The sequence below is a fragment of the Typopeltis vanoorti genome, chromosome 10 (assembly GCF_054136105.1).
Source record: "Typopeltis vanoorti isolate ZY-2024b chromosome 10, IOZ_Tvanoo_1.0, whole genome shotgun sequence".
Lineage (NCBI taxonomy): Eukaryota > Metazoa > Arthropoda > Arachnida > Uropygi > Thelyphonidae > Typopeltis > Typopeltis vanoorti.
In genome coordinates this window covers 32,113,105-32,136,139 of record NC_143558.1, presented here as the reverse complement: position 1 = coordinate 32,136,139, position 23,035 = coordinate 32,113,105, and the positions used below count along the sequence as shown (strand labels likewise).

The 23,035-nt window shown below is 36.0% G+C and overlaps 1 protein-coding gene across 9 annotated transcripts in view; it reads left to right on the top strand.

Moving 5' to 3' along the window:
• Positions 1 to 23,035, top strand: part of Ufd4 (ubiquitin fusion-degradation 4-like) — an 831,523-nt gene that overhangs the window by 356,050 nt on the left and 452,438 nt on the right. For 7 of the 9 annotated variants that reach the window (XM_090399614.1, XM_090399612.1, XM_090399618.1 and 4 more), the window contains exon 22: positions 17,389 to 17,487. The exons of the other annotated variants lie outside the window; for them this stretch is intronic. In XM_090399614.1, the coding sequence (XP_090255740.1) occupies positions 17,389 to 17,487 (99 nt within the window). The remainder of the gene's footprint in view (positions 1 to 17,388; positions 17,488 to 23,035) is intronic. 9 annotated transcript variants of the gene reach the window in all.

Below are 23,035 nucleotides of genomic sequence, written 5' to 3'. Positions count from 1 at the left end.
CGACACACAAAATCAGTTTTATTCTTGTTAAAATGCACCAAGCACTGTTCAGAGATTTTCGTGTTAGTGCTTTTTTGATCTTCTGTGAGCAAGTGTGGCACCCGTCTTGCGCAAAGCTTTTTCATTTTCAATTTTTCATGGAAAATATATCCTACACGTTCTTTTGAAATGCCTATAGTCTCAGCAATTTCATGCACTTTGACTCACCGGTCATCCAATACCATATCGTGCACTTGATCAATGATTTCTGGTGTTGTTACACTTTTTTGGATGTCCTTCACGTGGATCACCTTCAAGGCTGGTACGGCCACGTTTAAACTCAGCAGCCCATTTCTTAATTGTTGACCAGCCTGGCTGGTCGAGTGGTTAGAGTATCTGCTCTCCAGCCAAAAGGCTGCGGGTTCGAATTCTGCCCTGGGCATGGATGTTTGTAATTGTCTGTGAAAATACTAGTGGCGTTGGTGTAGATGATGAAGGAAGTTGCGGTTGATGGAGTGGTAGAGACGGAGAGTTGTAAAGTACATACCCTCCCTCGATGAGTCTTTGTACTCCCTGGAGGTGTTAAATAATAATAATAATAAAACGAAGGAGAAGAGTGCGCATAAACTTTTATGGACTGTGAATGAATTTCTTTTGGCGTTAAACTTTCTTTACAAAGAATTTTATAACTGCACGATATTCAATTTATCCATCAAGGGATACAGACAACTTTTGCTTCAGGCAGCTTTATAAACAAACTACTTGATAGATGACTTGCAATTTCACATGAATGCTTATGACAGCTGTACCAAGTTAGAGAAAAAAAAAATCTTGACGATAGTGTTGTAGAGGTGATTGTAGCCGTAGAGGGGGTATTTTGCAGATCTTACTGAGAACCACTACAGGTAGAGGATAATGGCGCTGGAATAAATGTATTAGTCTTAAGGGAGACTCATATATGTTATATTTGAGTAATGAAAATTTAGGCTTAAATGCTCGAATATACAGCCCCCCCCCCCACTTCCCTGGATTCTTTTACCTCTCTTGTTAGCTTATTCATTTTAAAATATACACTGTAAGAAGGTTATAAGAGTTTTATATATATATATAAAATAAAGCGTTATATATATTTTTGGTTTACTTTTACATTTTTTGAAAATGAACATTAATTTAGAAATATATGTATATGGTAAACCTAAACTTAGAAATATATGTACAGTATATGCTAAACCTAAACATGAGAGGTTATTCAGTATATGGTGTATCAGTATTATGTATGGGCTAAACACAGGTGGTATGTTTTAGGAAATGATTTGAAGGGAGATATTCAGTTGTTTGCTGAACACAGTTATCATTCCTCTTTATAAAGCTTTGATAAGATGACATCTGGCTTCCTATGTTCAGGTCTGGTCACCTGTTGGGATAAGGAAGTGGCAATGATGATAGATTGTGGGTTTATAGCTTATCAAAGTTGATTGATGGGCGAAAAAAAGGAGAGGAGTATTATAGAAACAAGTTACTTAAAGGATTTTATAGGATTGATGTAGGGGACATATTTCAGCACTTGGTTAGAGGAGATTGAACAAGAGGTCATCCCCAGAAGTTGGGTAAGAGTGTGGTTAACAAGGGTGTGAGGACTAGATTATTTGCTTGGAGAGTTGCGAATGAATGGAATGGGTTGCCTGAGTGAGTTGTTGAGTGCTTTGTCTATTAATGGTTTCAAGGAGAGAGGTATGATAGATATTGTGTTGATAGTCTTCCATGATGAGTCTTACGACTCCATGGTGGTGCCTGTGCAATAATAATAATTATAAAATATAGCATATCAGCATGTATAAGTTGTGTAGAAAGAAGAAACTTGTTAATATTGTTAATACTTATCACCACCACAGGTGTTCATTTTTTGAATGTACATTCAGAAAATGAATACTTGTGGAGGTGATAAGTAGCTCTTGCATATGTTTTAACAGAAATTGGAGGAATTACAGATACCAGTTATTATGAAGAGTGACCACAGAAAGGTCTTTAGAAAAATGATGAGATAGCAAATGAATATCAGTGTGAGACTAATGACCTAGAGTTAGATTATTAATCAAACTAATCTCCCTGCTGCTTGTCCTTCCTCCCTCAACTGTGCTGATTTTTAAATGAGCAAGTATAATTCAGTAGTTACAGTGATTCGTGATTTATATAGAAACAGTTGTTCAGAGCTACAGTGAAACTGAAGTGAAATTCTTAGATGCTAAATAGGCAATGTTTTGTGTTGTTCATGTCAGGCAAGATTGGAAGATAGAGTTCTCCCAAGAAGAGAAATCTTGTCTGGAATTTTTTAAAAAAAGTTAAGATATAAGAAAAAACTATATTATTTTTCACTTCACCCCTCTTTTATTATTGTCATTCTGCCGCTACAAATTTAGCAGCAGAATGACGAATAATGAAAAGGGTGAAGTGAACAACAATATAGTTTTATTGCTTCTGCCTTTGAACAGTCTGACACTATTTTTTTTTTTTTAAGTCTCCATTTGATTTCAATAATTTTTACTTACTTACTCAATTTTAATTTGTTTAGATAATTAAAAAATGTATATTTATTTCAGTTTTGCTAGCATCAAAATTAAAAAGTTTTTACAATCCCATTTATAAATGATTTTGAGAACTGAATTAGTCAAATAAGAAAGCAGTCTGCAAACCATTGAAAATTGTATTTATGAGAAATAGGAATTCAGAAAATTGTATTTATTTAGCAGTCAGCTCTACAAACAAACAGAAGAGAATGTTATGATTGGCTTAGGTGCTGGTGGTTATTCATAATAGCACATTACATAAACAATACCAGAAAAACAAAATAAATAGTTGATTGGGTTAGTAATATTTTTCTGGATTTCGAGCATCCTGAGAGCACAGATTACAACTCTGGTATGACACAGACACACAGTACTCAATTACATTGTTAGAGATGCAGTTGTGTTGTAACTGAAAAGGAACTAATATCCTATCAAGGTGTCTTCTAGGGCAGTGTTTTTTATAAACTTTGTTGGCCACAACCAACAATTAAAATACATTTTACATAACAACCTGGCGCGCGCACACACACATTATATATCAGGGGTTGCCGCAACGTGGCTCGCGTCCACATGTCACTTGGGTCTTCATGATCTACCAGGGAAAAAATAAACAAAAAGAGAAGAGGAGACAACAAAAAAGAGGAACAAAATAAAAAAAAGAGAGAAGAGAGAGAGAAAAACAGGGTTAATAAAAATGACTGCAATAAAAATAGTTTAATTCAAAACACATTAAATGAAGTTTATTTTGAACAATTAAAATAATTTTAAAGTCAAAACAGAATAATTTTAGTTATTTACTAGTACAGGCCTTCCTTGTATCCATTTTCTTAGTAAGCACCTTAAAATTATGTAATTAGTCAAAGCAGTTCTTACAAGCTCGTTACAACCTCACCATGTGCACACTCACTCACTCCCGTACCATCGCATTGGTCAAAGGTTGCGGCTCTTCTAAGTCTTATCGGAATTATTTTGGCCCAAAAATGATGTGTAGTTGGCTACCCCTGTTATATATATATATATATACACACACACACACACACACACACACACACACACACACACACACACACACACACACACAGTAAAACCCCGTTTTTACGTTCCTGCAATTTTATATTTTCCTGCCATTTACGTTCATTTTCCGTTGCTCCCATCTTAAGGCCCATTCTTATGATGTGGACGTTATTTTCCATGATTTGCGTTTTTTCTTGGGTGGCAATACTGCTTTTTCAAATCGATTTCTGCAGAAATCTGCACATTTCTGTTCCCAGATGGCATTGCTTTCGGCTGTAGTTTCATTTCCGCCATCACGTTGACTTGCATGCTTGCAGCAGTAATGTAGTGGTGAGCGATACTGTGATTTTTCAATCACAGTACGAATTGATATTGCAGAATTTCTGCTACTCATTTAGCATGTGAAAGTTGCTTTCAAGTTGCGGTGGTGGATTATCCATGTTAGTAACATGGAAAGACAGAAAATGTTTTTCGGTAGAAGAAAAGATGGCAATTCTGCGATGTGTAGATTGGCATGCCAGAATACGTGTGCATTTAGCAAAAGATCTTGGGACCATCCGTGTCCACTTTGAACATGATAGTAAAAAACAGGTCAAACATTGAACTCAGTGCATAGCAATCTGGCGCTATTTAAAAAAAAAAAAATGAAAAGCAAAAACAATCAACAATTAAAGATTTTTTAAAATAGATAAATGTAATTGTAAATTCATTTATTTTCAGTTATTAAATTTTGTAATCTAGTATGTGGGCTTGCATACTAGCAGTAAGTCATCTTTTAGCCTTTTTTAAAATGTTTTTTTTACATTTCCTGCTATTTACACTTTTTTCCATCAGTTCCCTGAGAAGTGTAAAAAAGGGGTTTTACTGTATATGTTAGTAGTTGAAAGGGGATCAATCATTCGATGTGGTTGGCACACTCTCCCTCGATGAGTCTTTGGACTCCTTGGAGGTGTCACATAATAATAATAATGTATATTAAATGAAATAAACACTTTCACAAAACAGTGCGTGTCCTTACTACATATAATAAAGTTAAAACAAAAACTTAGCACAGTTAACATCAAATATAATTAACATTTAAATATAACATAAAAAAAAATACACTCCCACCTAAACAAATAAAATAATTAGATAATACTTTATTTAATGTGACTGTTATGCTACCATTAAACATAGAAGGATTCATTTTTATTCTCGGGAACAAACAGATTTTTGCTTACGGTGATCATATATATGGCATCATACTGCAGATGTAAGAAAAACCACTTTATATTGTATCGCTAAATATAGTAGGACGCAGGACATATATGGCGCAGAGGGTGAAGCTTGAAGCTTTTCATATTCCCTGTTGTCTGTTTCGGGAGCAGTCATGGGAGAAATTTGTGAGCTATTTTAGCTCTCCCTGAGTGGGCAGAAGTGGTTATTCGTCGTTGAGTGTTAGGATGACTTTCGGTCTTTTATGTTTCCAGTGGTCATTACCGTCATAAGTTTCCGCCTTGCTGTCTTAGTTGTTTTGGATGCATAGATGTCTTCATAAAGAATTTTTCTGCTAGGGAACGTAGTAGTGGAGAGATGTAGGGGATATTTATGTCCCAGGCATTCCTGATGAACCACGGGGCTTCCAGTATCATTTGCAGACATTTGTTCTGTAGTCTTTGTAGCTTGAGGATTTTTGTCTTGGAGGTGTGGCTCCAGGCTGGGGAGGCGTATATAACTGTGGGATGGATCACTGTCTTGTACAGTAGTATTTTGTTTCTTGAGCTTAGTTTGCTGTGTCTGTTGATCACGGGGTATAGCTGGGCGATAACTTTTGAAGCTTTGGTGCATGTGCTCTTGATGTGGCTGTTGAAGCATAATTGCTTATCGAGAAGTATTCCGAGGTATTTTGCTTCAGTTTTCCAGGGAATTTTAGAGTTGACCAGGGTGATGTCTCCTTTGGGGGCATGCTCGTCTTCTTGTAAAGGGTATCGTTTTGCTTTTCTGGGGGTTTAATTGTAGTCGCCAGTCTTTAAACCATTTTTCTAGATTCAGAATGATGTCTTGTAGTTTTTTGGTAATGAGATGTGGTTGGCGAGATCTGGCTAGAATAACTGTGTCATCTGCATAAAAGGCGATGGTGAATGTGAGAGGATTTTGAGGGATGTCTGCCATATAGATGTTGAACAGGATTGGGGCTAGCAGTGATCCTTGAACTCCAGCGAGGATTTTCCGTTGGGTTGAGACTGTTTCATTGATTTTGACTTGCATCCTCCTGTTGGAGAGGTATGATTTGATCAGGTGTATCATGTTTAGTGGAAGGTTAGCGATGATAAGTTTGTAGGGAGGCCTTGGTGCCAGATCTTATTGAAGGCCTTTGAGATGTCTAGGAAGACAGCTCCAGTGTGTTGATTCCAATTAAATCCTGTGGTGATATATTCTACCAGTCTATGGATCTGTTGGGTGGTGCTGTGATTTTGACGGAAGCCAAATTGTTCTTGTGGAATGATATTTAGTTGGTTGACATGATCTTGGAGTCTGATGAGGATGATTTTCTCAGCTATTTTCCCTAAATTGGATAACAGGCTGATGGGATGGTAATTTTCAGGTAGGTGTGGGTCTTTGCCTGGTTTGTGAAGTGGGATGATGTCAGCTATTTTCCATGACTGGGGGAAGTGCTGCCATTTGAGGATGGAGTTTATGATGTTTGCCAGATGTGCTATGGCTTTGCGTAGTAGTGCCTTGATGACTTGGTTAGTGATGCCGTCAGGACCTGGGGCTTTTTTGATCTTTAGATGGTTAATGATGCTGATTATTTCAGTAGGTGAGGTAGGCATTATTGGGCTTGGATGACATCGGGACAATTTACTGTGAACCTGACTTTACGATGGATTTTGTGTACATGGCTGATGTTTAGGTTCTCATATGCAGGACTGCATTGCTTCTCTAGGTTTCTTGCTATGGCTTCGGCTTTGTCAGCATCTGTGTATGCAAGGTGCTGTTCTGCTTGCGGGGGGGGGGGGGGGGGTTTGCGATTGTTCCTGAGGTTGTTTAGGAATTTCCATATGGAATGATCTGCTATGGAGATGGAGGTGAGCTTGTTGTCCCATTGTTGGTTCCTGTGGTTTCTGGAGAGCTTTTTGGACAGATTTGTTTAATCTGTTGAGGGCTGTTTTGTCCTGGGGAGCATGAGTGTTGTGATATCTTTTTCTTTGTCTGTTTTTTTCTCTTATTAAGTCCATGATTTCTTCCGGGAGACAATTTTGTTTGTGGGTAATCGTGGATACTGTGGCTGCTGTTATGACTTTATTGATTTAATTGGTGAGGTTCTTTATTGCCGTGTCTATTTCTTCCTTGGCTTTTATATGGGAAACTGGACCAATGTATTCTGGTAGCACTTTCCTAAGTTTCTCCCAGACAATGGAGGTTTGGGGGGGAGGTGACTGGTCTTTGTTCCCTAAGTGAAGTAGGATTGGGTTGTGGACTGATGATAATTCGTTCAGTGCTTGAATGCTGTGCTGGTATTTGATGTTGTGTCGGATGGCGGTGTCTTGGATGTCGGCTGTGCCAGTTGGGCTGTGGTGGGTTGGTTCAGTGGGTCCTGTTACGACAGCGTTGTTTAATCCTGTGTAGCTGAAGAGGATACGGGCATTTTTATTTGTGGTTCTGCTGTTCCAGGAGGGATGTTTGGAGTTTGTCCCCAGCGACGATGATGGATTCATTTATGCCTAGTACAGCATCCAAGTCAGAAAATAGCAGGGTCTTAATGGGGGGGGGGTTGTAGGCAGCGTAGATTTTAAGTCTTCCAGTTGAGTTTGTGTGGACTTTGACACTGGTGAGTTGGAGGTTGGGGGTGGTGGGGGTGAGTATTCCATTGTGCCTGATGCAGTTCCTGATAAAATATGGCTGTACCACCACCTCTGTAGTCCAGTCAGTCATTTCTATATAGTGTGTAGCCTCTCAGTTTTGGATTGTCTGCAGGTCTTAGATGAGTTTCATTAATTAGGATGATGTCAGGGTTGTATCTGTGGGAGAATTCTTGAAGCTCCAGTTTCTTGTTTTTTAGGCCATTGGTGTTCTAAGCACCTATCTGTAGCGAGTCTGGGAGTAATCTAGTTTTATTCATTAACAAGCATTGATAATATGGTTTGAGTTTCTTTTAGAAATCTTTTTGTGGAGTTTGGTGAAGGGTTTGGCTTACTGAAGTCTTGAAGCATGTTTGCCAATGAGGCTGCGATGACTGTTGTCATGTTTGGAAGAATTTGATCCTGCTGGATATCTTTGGATGAGCAGGCTACTTCGGCATGTGTCCTGCTTCGACGGTGGCTTTCCAGACTGTTGGTATTTTCCATTTGTGAGAGCTAGTATTTTGTTGTCTTTTGTTGGGTGTCAGGCAACTGGGGAGCCGTCAACTCTGGTGCCTGTGGGCAGGGTTGAGAGATCTGTTTCCTTTTGTTGTCTGTTTTATTCTTAGGGCAGTGACTGCAGCCTTTGTAGTTTGCCGAGTGGGAGCCCCCGCAGTTCGTGCATTTGGCTGGTGAGGTCCTGAGTTTTGAGCAGGTTGCTGTGGGGTGGTTTTGCCCACATTTGAGGCATTTGTAGTCTGCTCTGCAGATTTTCTGTGTGTGTCCCTACTTCTGACATCTGTAGCACTGGCCCGACGAGGTTCTTTTCCTTAGTGGTTCTGTTGTGATTTTCAGACCACAGATTGTTGTTATGTTGTATATGTTCTTTGTGTGTGCGTGTGCGTGTGTGTGTGTGTGTGTGTGTTGGGTATCTCCATGAGGACTAGAGGCATTGGACTCTTGTCAGCCTGTAGCATTCTGCTAACCTTGACAGGTGGGAGATCGTGGAGGCCTTCAGTAATTTCATCTGTGCAGATGTTTTCTGTTACTCCCCTGAGTACAACTTTTAGGTTTTTCTTCGACTTCAGTGAGTAAATATGATATTTAATATTTGACTCATCCATGGTTTTTGTGAGGAGTCTGTAGTCACCTACTGTGGCAGGCTGGATTTTAACTCCGTCGTCTATGTTTTTTGCCCATGAATAGGCAATTTGATGGTTTTGCATAATAGGCCTAAGGGCCGTCCAACGTTCTTTTTCCCATAGAACGTTTGGAGGAACTTTTTCGTTGTTGGGTGTAGGGAGGTCAGTGTTGGGGGTATCTTCTTCCATCCCCTCGTTTATCTGAGTCTCCGCTGTTTTACGTTTTTTCCGAGCATGGGTTTCTGTATCATGTTTTGGAGTGGGAGCAGAGATTATCAGGTTCGTCTTCCCTTCTTCCCCTAGTGTTGATTTGTCCCCTTCTGTAGCGTCTTCTGTCGCTGAATATAGGTTTAGAAACTCTGGCCACTCTACTTCAAATTTCTTCAACAGTTTTTTGAGGAGGTCGAGTGCCAGCTTCTTATCCAACAATTGGATAAAGTCATTGGGACTTAAACTGTTCATGTTTAAAATATTCAAATATATGCTTACCTGAGCTGGATCTCAAGGACTTCTGTATAGCATATAAACACAAAATACATCACACTCACTAAATATAGTACAGTGGCACTTAGTCTATATACTATATATATAGTGACAATTGTGTAAATTGGAGATAAAGGGATTGAAAATGATCTATCATATTGAAAAATATCTTCTCTTCTGCAGACACTATACTACATTCAGACAAGCCAAACAAAGTTTTATTGTATTTAATTAGATACCAAACATGGTATCTATTTAATTAGATACCAAACATGGTATCTAATTAAGTATCCTTGTGTCCTAATGTCCTCTTTCAAAGTTTCTGTCGCAGAAAGTATGTTGTCACATCTATTCATAACATATCAGAGGGTGCAGAAATCAACAGATTTATGTAAAGCAAATTTTCAAAAGCAAATAAAATGATATATTTCTGCTTGACACAGAAGGGCATAACATATGGTCTAGCAAGTTCCTGCTAGGAGCAAAACATGTGATATAACAATACCTTGGCATGGACTTGTTAAAGGTTTGAAATCTATGAGATACACTCTGGTATTTTCTATTAATTTTTCATAAAAAAAATGCTGTTTTTGGCCTGCTAAACTGATTTTATGACCCACTATCCTATCGAGATCTGAAGTTTGAAAAACTCTGCTCTAGTGGTTGGATAAAAAATTAAGTCAGTCATTTTAGCTTGACTTGAAACTATCCCCCAGATCTTAGCAAAGTAATGTAGCTATAATTTGAAGTTCAGAGAGTGTTTCATAGCTGATGCTGATTATAAGAAATAGTTTCAAATCTACAGCGACTTCTGAAGCACATTTGTCTTCTTCCATTTAATCCTATGTGAACTTTCCAAAGCATGGTCTTCTGGTCCCAAATTGATGTATAGACCACAGATATAGTTCTTATGTTTTTCAAGTTAGCTATTGACTGATCTAATGGACTATCCAAAGTAGTCTAAGTTGCAAGGAACCTTATGCATTCTAGGATGTGCAAGAAGATCTTGTCCTTCCTCTGGGTCTGTTTTTATAACAACCTGGCAAAGAACACATCATCATCAAATTCCTGACATGTACCCTCAAGGGGTGTACAGCATATGATAGTACCATGAAAAATTTATATCATTACTAACTTTCTATCTACAATTTTCCTTCAAATTAGTCTGTTACTTGTCAAGACTCCAACATTATCAGATCTTATATTTCTATCGTCTAAGGCACTTTGTACCTATATCTTGGTCTTCCTCTTGTTTTGCTAATTTAGTTTGATCCTTTATCAAACAGATGAAGGCTATTAGCTGGATGTGTGATTTGCAAGTGTCATGAAGGTTATATTTAGCTGTTTTTTTCTGATATACTCTGGATAATAGGGGATCGGGAATAGTCGTATTGTGATCATATGTGACAAGTGTGGAAGAGATTTGGGAAATGTATTTTGTCTAGTATTTGCCCTTCAGTATTTTGTCTATTATATTTGGGGGTAGTTATTAGCTGAAAAAAAGGCCTCAAGTCTGTGGCAAGGGCTGGTGATTAGACAAAAACTCTTGGTTTTGTATGTAAAAGTATTTTGATCATGCCATACTTAATGGGGTGGATGGTGGTGTGACTGCTTATGTAAGTACTTTCCAGTATGCGTAGGTTTCTTATAAACCAAAAAGATGGTTTATTATCTTTTATTTTATAAACATTAATTTCTTTTTGGCTACAGTTTGAATTGTTTCTGCTACAATTTCATTGCATGCTGTGTGTTTACTATAGTTTTAATTTGTCTGAAGATGCTAGTGTTTGAACTCTGGTGAAATATTAGTAACTTCATAAATTATTTTGTTTTTCTTATGTTGTTTATACTGTAAAGTACTGTTATAAATAGAAGAGAAAAGGCGAACAATGAAGCTCTGTGGTACCTCAGCATTGGTTGGAAAGTTTTACGATAAAAAAATTCATCTATCAACATAGCATGTGACCAGTGAAAAATATGGGATTTCATTTTCAGAAGTCAGAAGATGTACCATAAGATGATAGATTAGTTAATAAACCTCTGTGACCAACTCACTAAAATTCCTAAATGATATCAAGTGCAAGCATTCAATTTTCTCCAGACTTTTCCATGGCATATGTACAAAGAGAGTGATATGAGCAAAAAGTTCACTCATTGATTGACAGTGACAGAATTCACACAAGGGCTTGTTTATTAGCTGCATTGTTGCTGGGTACTATAGAAATTGCTGTTTGTGGATTTCTTGATTATTTTAAAAGGATTTAAGGTGAGAGCAACTGGATGGGTAATATGATAATGATTTTTTGAAGGAATAACTTGGATATTATTATTATTATTATCTGAGACTTCCATGGAGTCAAGGACTCATCGAGGGAGGCTATAAATCACCCAAAACAGCTGTCACACCTTTCTTTAAATTCATTCACACTAGATGCACTAACTACCCCTAAAAGCAAAGTATTCCACTTACTCACTCACTGCTCTGCGAGAGAAACCTAGCTCTTACCCCTTTCTTGACTGTGAACAAACTTAACTTCCATGGATGCCCCCTCGTGTTCTCTCCCTACCTTCCGTATAATGAAAATTTTCATCAGACACTATCCTATAATATCCATTCAAACGTTTATAGACCTCTATCATAACACCCCCTCCCCCCTTCTATTTCCTGTTACCCAGAGTCTGGAATCCACATACAATCTGCCCTCATAATCTAAATCACATAATCCAGATATAATATTTATAACTCTTTTTTTCACCCTTTCCACAGCTTCTTTATCCCTTTGGAATCTGGAAGATCAAATCTGTGCACAATAATCCAGGTGTGGTCTTATCAAGGCCTTATAAAGAAGCGAAATGACTTCCCTATCCTTACATGTCAAGGTTCGTTTCAACATTACAATTATCATCTGAATTGTATTTGCAACTTTTGCTATGTGACCTTTGAACTTCAAATTCCTATCCACCAGTAAGCCAAGATCAGTTGCCTCCTTAGTTTCTTATAGCATAACCCTGCTAATATAATATTCTGCTGAAAATCTAATCATGCCAAAGTGCATAACTTTACACTTACTAACATTAAACTGACAGGCATTTTCATTTGCTCAAATTTCTAGCCTATTCAAATCATTTTCTAAGTGCTGAATATCAGTAGCATCCCTGATTGCCCTGCCTATCTTTGCATCATCGGCAAATAATTGCACATCTGATGTTAGAACCTACTTGATGTCAGGGCCTAAGGACTGAACACTGAGGTACGCCACTGGTCACCTTAAATCTGACAGATTCACATCCGCTGTATACCACTTTTTGATATCTGTATATATCTGCCTGTCAACATCCCTTGATATAAGTCAAGTGTTTATATTCCAATCCCATATCCTCCAGTTTTTTCGACATCCTTTCATATCAAATGTCTTAGAAGAATCGAACATTATCATAGTGTATCCATCCCCTTTATCCAATTTGGCCATAACATTGTTATAAAATGTGAGCAAATTGCTAAAGCATGACCTTCGTTTAGTAAACTCATGCTACTCCTTACAGAGTATATCTTGTTTGTCTACTCATTCCTGTATGCAAGTTCTTACCAACTTCTCTGAAATCTTAACTACCACACCAGAGATACTGATAGGTCGGTCGACACATCAGTTTTTGCACCACCCTTGTACAGTGGAACTATCATAAATTCCTTCTATTCCTGTGGTATCATCCCTGAGCTGAGACTCAAGTTATACAAAAATATGAAAGGCCTATCTAATTCGGCTATTACTTTAGCAAATGGGCTGATATTCCACCTGTTCTTATAGACAAATTCTTATCCAAGTTATGCAGCAGCTCTTCAACCTCATTTTCATGAACCTCTAACTCTTCATCCAATGTAGCAGTAGCACTGTGCACCATATTACATGCACCTGGTTGATATATCTTAGCAAAGTGAGCACTCGTTAACTGAACAATCTCATTAGCTTCCAACACTTGAGTACCATCTGCATTCAATAAAGTTATTCTTCCACATTCATTCTTTCTTTTGCTTTTGGCATAACGATAAAATTTTTTTGGATTGCCTTTAGCTTGCATGGCCAATTTCTTTTCATATCTGATTTAGCTTTCCTTACTTTTCTGGCTTGAGCTTTATATATTTCATAACTACTCTTGCTCTTATTCTCACAATATTTTTCTCATATAATCTTCTTGTGGATCTCTTGCTTAATAAGGTTTGCACATCCATTTCAATCCCAACCTAATTATTCTTCGAACATTGGGGGATACATTCAGATGCTTTGTTTAAGCACATTATCAAAGATGCCCATGCATTGCTGACATTTTTCCCATTCAGTAACTGATACCATGGGACCAAAGATAATATTCTTCTAAGTTGATCATAATTTCCAGCTTTGTAATTCAACATGTAGCCTGATTTAATCGGAGTTTCAATACAAGTAGATACTTCCCAAGAAAGAACAGCATGATCACTATCACCAATTGGTGGTAAAATAGCTATATTCTTAACAGAGATCCCTTCTGACACTATGAGCAAATCCAACACCCTTTGACCTCAAGTTCCTTCTTTCACATGCTGCTTGAGAAAGTTATCCTTCAACAATTCAATAAATTCCTGTTCTTTCTGATCATGAGATTTCTCTTCTACCCAATCAATGTTTGGAAAATTAAAGTCACTCATAATGATCATTCGCTTGGTACCCATAAGGCTAAATTGGCGATGCATTTCTTTGTCCCCTGCAACTGAGCTGCCAGGTCTATAGCAACACCCCCACCATATATTTCATTCTGTTAACCTCCACTTCACACCAAATAGACTCAAACTCATCGCTACATGGGACATTGTTACCATCATTGTTTTCTTGTATTTCTACCCTAACTGGACTTAAGTCATCTGATATCATTAGTAGCACTCCTCCTCCTCTCCTATCTTTTCTGTCATTCCTAAAAATAGTATATCTATTACATTCCATCCCAGTTACCATATCTGAGTCTGATAACTGGATTTCACTAATGCCAACAATCTTAGGCCACATCGTATTCAATAAAGCAACGAACTCAACCTCTTTGTTTCTGATTCTCCTGGCATTTGTGTACAAATTTAATAAATTACCCCCTAACCTATTCTTATAATTAGAAATGCAATCTATTTGTCTTGTTTTAGAACTTTCTCTTTTCTCTCCCCAGACGTACTCAAAAGGTCCAAACCCAAAGTATATTTTTCCACCCTTTGCCATATACATAACCATGTTTGAACATATTTATATCTTTATCTTGTTATATAGGTTAATTTTTAATGTGGAAAAGGGAAAAAAAAACACTGGAATTTTTTTTCTAGTAGAATATCAGGGGATAAGACAGTTTAGAATACAAAATAGAATTGCTGGTGGTAAGGCTTATATGTTGGCTGTTCATAACTGTAAATTTTAAGGAAATTACAAAACATACTGAATATTAACTACAATAACTTTAATTAATACTTCCAATATTTTGACAAAGCTCAATTGCTATCATCAAAGAAGACAGTATTCTCATATTTGTATTTCCTGTGGTGAAGCAGAATGGCCTTCTTTGAGCATATCCTGTGGTAGATGTCTAAAGCATTTCCTTTGGTAGAACAGATAAGGATGGTGATTTTTTTATACGGTCTGTAACCCTTATCTTCACTACCAAAGACCAGCCACATCCTCTAGACCTGTCAGATGCTTACCAGGTTCCTTGCAGTTGCAAACTGTCCTACTCTCTCCTTCCAAACAAGCAAGACAGCCAATATAAGAATTGCCAAAAACATGGACAACACTGGTTCCGCCATTACAACCACTTAAGACTTTCGGACTATGCTTTGCACATCTGACCATAGGATATGCTGGAAGAAGGTCACTCTACTCCACAATAACAAATACAAATGTGAGAGGCTATTCCTAGAATCAGCCATAAGAAACTTTCCAAACCTTAACAAATTTGGCTGCATGAAACGTCCCCAAATTTGGGAAGCACTCATCCTCAAAACAAATAACAGTCAAGACCACCCGTTGTAGCCCATTAGGGAGAACTCTTTAGGACTTCAGGCTGAACTTTGGTTGCTATGATTCAGCCTTGTTTACCCAGTGTTAGTACCTGCATGCCATATCATATTGTACTGTATTACCTGATGATGACACTTTGACTGTGCCAAAATATCAGCAGTATTAATTAAAGTTATTGTAATTGATATTCAGTATACATTATAATTTTATTAGAGTGCAGTTAGGAAGACTTGCTGGTATAAATTCAAAGGATGCATTGAATATTGGAATACCAGGAGATTATTTTCTGAGATCAACAACGGAAGAATTTTAGGAAAAGTAAGATATCAAAAAAAAAACACAGCCAGACAAAAGTTATGTAATATTTTTGTTAAGGAACTAGAAATCAATAATGTCTTTTAAACATGATGTAAGTTTCTACTTTTAACTGTTTCAAAATCAATTTTGGATGTGTTCATAATTTACTTATTACTGGTTCCTGCTTTAGTATAAACAGAAAAATAAGATGAAGATTTTGATTATAGACAATTGTGGTGTGCTAGCTTATGGCTTGAAGAATCAAGACTTGGATATGTGATTTTTGTGATATGTTCTGTATGTTTGTTTGAATTAGGAAACTGAATCAGGTTTCTGATTATAGCGAAAAAATCAATGCTAGCTGAGTTTGTCTAGAGAATAAGTATTGTCTGTAGCATACTTAGAAGGATTACTGATGAGGAAGAGATCAATAGTGCTTGAAGAATGGTTAGGATAATCTGATTTTCTGAACAGATTGTTGGTGATAGCAAATGCTTCAGCATCTGATTCATTTACCTGGTGAATCTGCTCTGATTCACCAGGCAAATGTGTTGGGAATCAGTGAAGTTTGAGGAATGGAAAAGTGAAGCATCTTTATTTGGCCGATCTGATCCTTGTAGTTGAAACGTGGACATTAAATCCTCAGAGGAAGGCCACTTTGCTATTAGGAAAGTTGGACTGAGAAAACATTTAAACAAAGAAAATTTTAAAAAAATGTTTAGAATTGCATTAGAAGAGCGATGCAACAAATGAATTTCATTGAATGTGGCAAAGAGATTTTTAGCTAAAGATCAGAAAAGTGTGTGAACATTTATAATTTTCTGGTATGATCATATATCCTTAATATTTATAGGATATTTATCATTTAAGCTTATGACTTTACTAATCATAATTCTTGGTTTATGAGATTGAAAATGCTTAACCTTTTTTTATGGGAGGTAGTATTTTATTAATTTGATTGTATTTTGTATTTCCTGTTTGAGAGCAGTACTTATGTTTAATGCTTTTTGCCAAGACAGTAGTGCAGATCCTTTTTTAAATAGAATGTTACAATGAAATTAATGTAGTTAAGACCTTGCAGAACTTGAATTATCCTTTTTAAGGCCACTAAATCAGCAATGTCAATAAATGCCTAACTCCCCTTGTATGTTAATTAGATCTGGAATTATTGCAGAATGCTGTTGTAACTGTGGTATGCAGAGTAACAGTGTAGATTTGAGAATATTGTAAATTTTTTTAAAAGTTAATTTGTGATTCCCTTATTTCTTCATTTTTTCTGCTTGGGTATGTTTGGAGCATGCTTAATTTGTGAAATGGAGCAGTCATTTCAGTTCACAAATGCCTACAAGAGTTTTCATCTTGTTACGGAAAGTTTTGTTATGGAGTTATGTATGTCTAACATGCTTATATTATCATTTGTAAGTAAAATAATTTCTTTGTATGTTCAGTTGAAATCACCCGTATGAATTTGCAGGATGTGTGTGAGTTGAATTACAGTAGTTGGCCTAACAAGTTGATTTTGTGAGTTTCTTAGCAGTTTCCTTGGGAAATCTAAGGAAATTTGTATGCCAGATGTGATCAGTAGTTAATAATAATATGATGATGAAGGGATTCATAATGTTTACCATTAAGCTGATGAAGTTTTCATTTTGGGTTGTGTTAGAACTGTGTTGGACAATACAAAGAAGCAGAGGACTGTATGTTTGCTAATACTGAGATCTGTGCACTATTTTGGCATTAGTTGCTATCTGTGGCTGAGTTGCCAAAATGAGATTACAGATACCTGCTTCCAGAATCAGTAATACTTGATAAATGGGAAATTAGAATTGGGTAGGCATAGGTATATGTCCTAAGGGTAGCACTGTCTGTTGTCTTGTGTAAGACTGTATGCAGTGTACTTGGAGGTAATTAATATCGATATGGAATATGCTGGCAGACTGTCACAATTTGGACATATGCAAGTTATGTTCTGAACGAATGAATGTATATAGTGTAAATAGTTTTATTGATTTAATTGTATTGAATGTTCTTTTTTATGGTTTTACTGCCACATTTTTTGCAGTTTGGTTTTCAAATCACGATATGTAAATATGTTGGCTCAGGGTGAGTCTGGATCTCGTTGCTGTGTCCAGGTGGTTCCTACTGCAGGAAGAGGACATAGGTAAATTACTGGATTGGTGTTTGGGCTTAATGAGTTGGTTGTATTATATTAGTGAGTTTGATATTGAGATTTAATTGTATGAGTTTTTTGCACTTGTACTTTTTGGAGCAGTTAGGTATGAAAGAATTCTAAAAAGAGAGGTTTGGTAAGCATTGCTTGCAACAAGTTGAATGTGTTTTGTATGTGCATTTCACCTGATTTTAAGGTTTTTTTTATTTTTTTTTTTTTTATTATTTTTTTTTTTATTAAGATTATGGCATTCTTAGATTTGGGAGTATCAAAATAAAAGTATGTCCCACTACAAGTCTCACATTCATTCTTTTCTTGTGTGTTTTTCTTCTCTTTAGTTATTTACATGCTTTGCAGGAAAGGGGAAATTTAGTGATCAGTCATGAGAAGTAAGATTTTATAGAAATTTCCTGAAAAGCAAAACAGTATGTCTATAGAGAATACTGAGAAAAATGCCCAGGGGGAAAAAAAGAAGTAAAAAGTGCATAGATGGCTAATCAAAAATATCATATGAAGATTTTTAATAGAAAAATGTCATATTATGAATATCGTAAAATGTGCCAAAGTATTCTGGTGATTCAAGAAATTAAAAAATAAAAGAAACTGTGTATAAAACTGAACTGCATCCACTGATATACAAATCAAAGATAAATAATTTTGATTTCTTGAGTAATTGGTTTGAAAATATAGTAACAATAGAATCAATGATAAAACAGAGGAGAAATATGTACTAAAAGAATGATGTGAGCATGTTTCAGAATAGGAATTATAATAAAGAGACTTTGGGCAAATATGAAAAAAAAAATATATATATATATATATATATATATAAATTCAAAATGCCTCTTGATCGATATTTGATACATAATTCTCAAATATTTTGTAGGTACAAAACTTTTGCATTACAAATGAGACATTTTGACTAGCAATTTGCATTTTTAGTGATTGTAGTAGAGCTGTCACTTGTGCATGTCAAAAAAGGAAAGTCAAACAAAAAAAGTTTCTGTTGAATGTTATTTGGTTTTATAAGTCGGAGATATCACATTGAAAACTTGCATTACTGGAAATGCTTCTGATTTGATTGGATATAAACATTTTGAAAATGTTAATATTTAAATTGTGTGATATGTAGTTTTGAATTTCTGTAAGATTTGTAGGGTTATTGAGAAATATGGGATCTTACACACTAATTGTGCTAATTTTAACCCTCTTTCCACTTTAGCTATTTTTTACCAATGTGATAAAAAGGCTGAGAGGGTTAGGCTGGCATTCATTGTTTGTGAATAACACGCAGCACTATTTTGTTTGATTTTGATAAGTAGGGAAAGAGGATAGAGATGATAGTTCATTGTTACAAATATAAAGTTTGCACTTAGCAATAGATGAAACTGCACCATAAGGTAAGGGGGGGGGGAAGAGGATTATGAACACAAATCTGAAGTTTTGTACAAGAGAATTGTTGCTATAATGAGATGAACTTTAATTGGTTAGAAGAAGGAAACAATAGTATCAAATATTATATAAAGATCTGATCACCTAGAGATTTAGTAAATAAGGATATGTATACTGTAAATTTTTAGGGATTGTGATTTTCAGAGTTGGGCAGGAGAGTTATGATTTGGTTATAAGTTACTGAGAGGAGCTTGTCAGATATGTGCAGAGGGTGTAGTTGTCATGAAAGAAGAGGCAGTATCTCTGAAAATTGTATTAAGATCTTTCTACTTATACTTCATAAGTAGAGAATAAGTTGATTGTTGGATTCGTGAGTGAAATACATTGATGGATTGATTGGTGTATTTGCTAGTGCATAATGAGTGAGTAAGACATGCTAGGTATTATTGTAATCTGCAGAGTGAATGCATCGGTCTTTTTAAATCCACGAAATCTTAAAATAATACTAATTTCTGATTTTATTCTTTATTCTGTATACCATAATTAATATATCTTGAAATGCTTTTTAACATTTTAATTTAAAAATAAGCACTTCAACAAAATTTCATTAATTTTACTTAATATTTTTAAGGTATTGAAGATTTATGTTGTAGAGCCATTGAAGATATAAAATGTAATGTTCTTTTCTGTTCCTGAACCCCCCCCCCCCCCCCCACTAAATGCAATATCTAGCATTCAGCCATTTTTATTTTTCTTTTATTTTTTCTGAACTTGATTTGGTTGAGTTTGATGTTATTAGATTTCCACTAGTAGACTGAAGTTCATCTATCTATGATAGCAATACCGCAACTACAAATTACCTAAATTGTTGCTTCATGCCTTTACAGTTTTATTTGAAGTTGGTTTTATGTTTTATGTTTCATCTTTCATAAAGATTGGTTTGTGTATATTCATATTCATTGCTTGTTTTCTTGCTTTCCTCATTTCTTTCATATCTTTTTTTTTTTTTTTTTTTTATATACGGTTTATCCACAAACACATATGACGAGGGTGTGCTGAAAAGTTGTAATAATCACCATGAAGGAATTCAGGTAGAACCATGCAACATACACATTATTCTATATATTTATTCCCCATGAAGTTTTATACACTTATTACAATGTTGCTACATCATTTGCAATCCTCTAAGAAAAAAAAAAGTTTTTCCCTTGTTGCATGAACCAGTCATTTTTGTTCTAAGTATTTACCAGAACTTTTCAGCCCCCCCCCCCCCCCCCACGACTAACATGTTCACCTGTGCTGATTTAGACAAGCAACATGCCTACATTTTAATTAATGATATTGGCTATCAGTTTAATTTAGTAAGTGTAAAGTTATGCACTTTGGTGGGATGATGTGACATCCAACAGAATATTATATTTTATGTTATAATATAATCTGTTTGGTGTAATTGAGGAGCCTAGAGATCTTGGAATTAAGGTGGATAGGAAGTTGAAGTTCAATGGTCACGTAACAAAAATTGCAACTTCATCTTAGAGATTAATTGTGATGTTAAAATGAATACTGACTTGTAAGGATATGGAAGTTTTTCTCTTTATAAGGCTTTGATACAACTGCACCTGGATTACTGTGCATAGAAGAGTTACAGAGATGATATTGGGATTATGGACTGTAGACTCAAGATGGATTGAGAGTATATGGAATGCAGACTGCTAGTAGACAGAAGAAAAGGGATAATATGACAATATGACAGAAGTCTATAAACTGTTGACAAGACTATAGGATATCGGTTGATAAAAAAATTTTCATTATTAGGACGGTGGAGAGAGGACAATGGGGCATCCTTGGAAGTTACGTTTGTGTGGTTAAGAAAGGTGTAAGAGCTAGATATCTCTTGTTCATAGAACTATGAGTGAATGGAACAATTTACATGTTGAAGTAGTGAGTCCATCTAGTGTGAATGAATTTAAAAGAAGGTATGAGAGCTGGTGTTGGTGATAAGTGGCCTCCCTTAATGAGTCCTTACTTAAAGTTATCAAATGGTCTTGTTGAAATAACTCAATAAATTTTGATAGAGATCCTGAAATTAGTGGTATTCCTCTTGAAATAGCCAAGCTAGAATGCATGATTTTCAGGCTTAACTAGGAAGAATATTGAAGACATTAAACTTTTGTTGCTCATTCCTCCCTAATGCAGTTGTATGAACTTTGAGGGATGATGCCCCATTCGGTGTTCGTATTGATAGACATATTAGCATCCCTGCTTTATTCCCCATCCAACAGGCATTAAAATATTGGACTGGAAGGAGCTATGTATTATAGCAGTGACCCAGTGTTAGCATGGATTGAGGTATGGCATCCAGACTCCTTCGGGGAGATAACAAACCTTTGCTTGTATTTGCATATGCTTTTTCTCTTCTACATAGAAGACATTTTCTCACTTACCTCAAATTCTATCCATAATTTTACTAATAACAGTGTGTCTATTCTTCTTTTTTATCTGACAAACCTTGTAGTGCTCAAATATTCCAAGATACAAGATCCTGTATAACACCATTCCATTGTCTGAAACATCAATGTCATTTCTATATTCAAGTGGGGCGAGGACGACTTTATCAGCTTCTTAATAAGAAGTTGAGAAAGAGTAAAAAATTTTAAAGAAGTGCTATTCTTATTGAATAACATTTCTTATTCAGGAACTAATGCACTTTATCTCTCTGTAGTTTTAATGAAGTCCACAGCTCCACACATGATCAGATCTCTCTCTCTCTCTCTTTCTCTCTTTTCTTCTTTGTGGGCTGACTTTCTTGGCATAAGGATATCACATTAGTGACTATTCAAAATGTTACTTCCAACCTGTATTTAGAAGATTTTAAATTATAGCCGGCAAAGGTTGGTCGATTGGTAGAGCCTCTGCTACTAATGGCTCAGTTAAGTAAGCTTGAGCGCGGTTAGTAGTTGGAGGGGGCCAATCGTTCGATGCTGTTGGCACACTCTCCCTCGATGAGTCTTTGGACTCCCTGGAGGTGTCTAATAATAATAATAATAATAAAAATTCCAAATTTGCACTAACTTAGAATATTATTATTATTATTACTTGACACCTCCAGGGAGTCCAAACACTCATCGAGTCTTTGGACCCTTGGAGGTGTCACAAAAGCAACTATTGTTACTTTTGAGATGGTGTGCCAAAAATGTCCCTGTAAATGTTTGATACTTTCCAGGTGATGACTGTCTGATCGATTAATGATGACAGACTTATTCTGGTTATTTACTCGTGGACATTCTGTTGTTGCATATTCTGTAGATATTTTCATAAGCTTTCAAATCAGTGGATTTTATGCATAAACTCCAGCAAACCGACTATTACCATTCCTCCACTTTCTTTTAATCCTATGTAAACAAATGAGTAAACTGCTCATCATCATCCATTTACTGTCCAGTTTGAGATTTGCCAAACTGGATATCCGAAACTACATATCCCATTTGGTTGTCTGGAACAAAGCCTTACCTGTTTTGGACATTTAATAGGATAATCTAATACATGTCCGTTCTTTAGAAACTGGCAAATGTTATATTTGTAAATTAAAGGATTTGTGTAATTAGTGTAATATTAATAGTAAACCATATCCATATCTTGTATTAGAGTTTCGAGTTAATGATTTGCAGCAGTTTTTCAAAGTGTTTATTAAAGATATTTTCATTATGGATTGCACTGTTTGAGGGACTAATTAATAAAATTCTAGAGATGAATTGCAGGAGAACTGTTTTCCCCAGACATGGTGTTTATCATAATACAATACTGTAGATACTAGCAGCCACAAATGAAGTAAATCACATGAAGAGAAATAAAACAACCTATTTCATTCATCCCAGCCTGTGGAGAAAGCAGAATCGAAGGACACTGGATGTTTTTGTAGAGAAGTGAATTCAGCCATTATCTTACAAGTTTATCTTCCATTATCTTCCTGTACTTACTTCAATTCTAGCTGCTGACTTACAACTCAAATAAAGACTAAGTATTGCTTGATATAATGCCCCATTCACACCATATAACTGCAGCGTATTGAATAGCTTCTCTCTTGGCACCTTGTCATATGCCTTTTCCAAATCGACAAAACTTAAATACAGATATTTGTTATATTCCC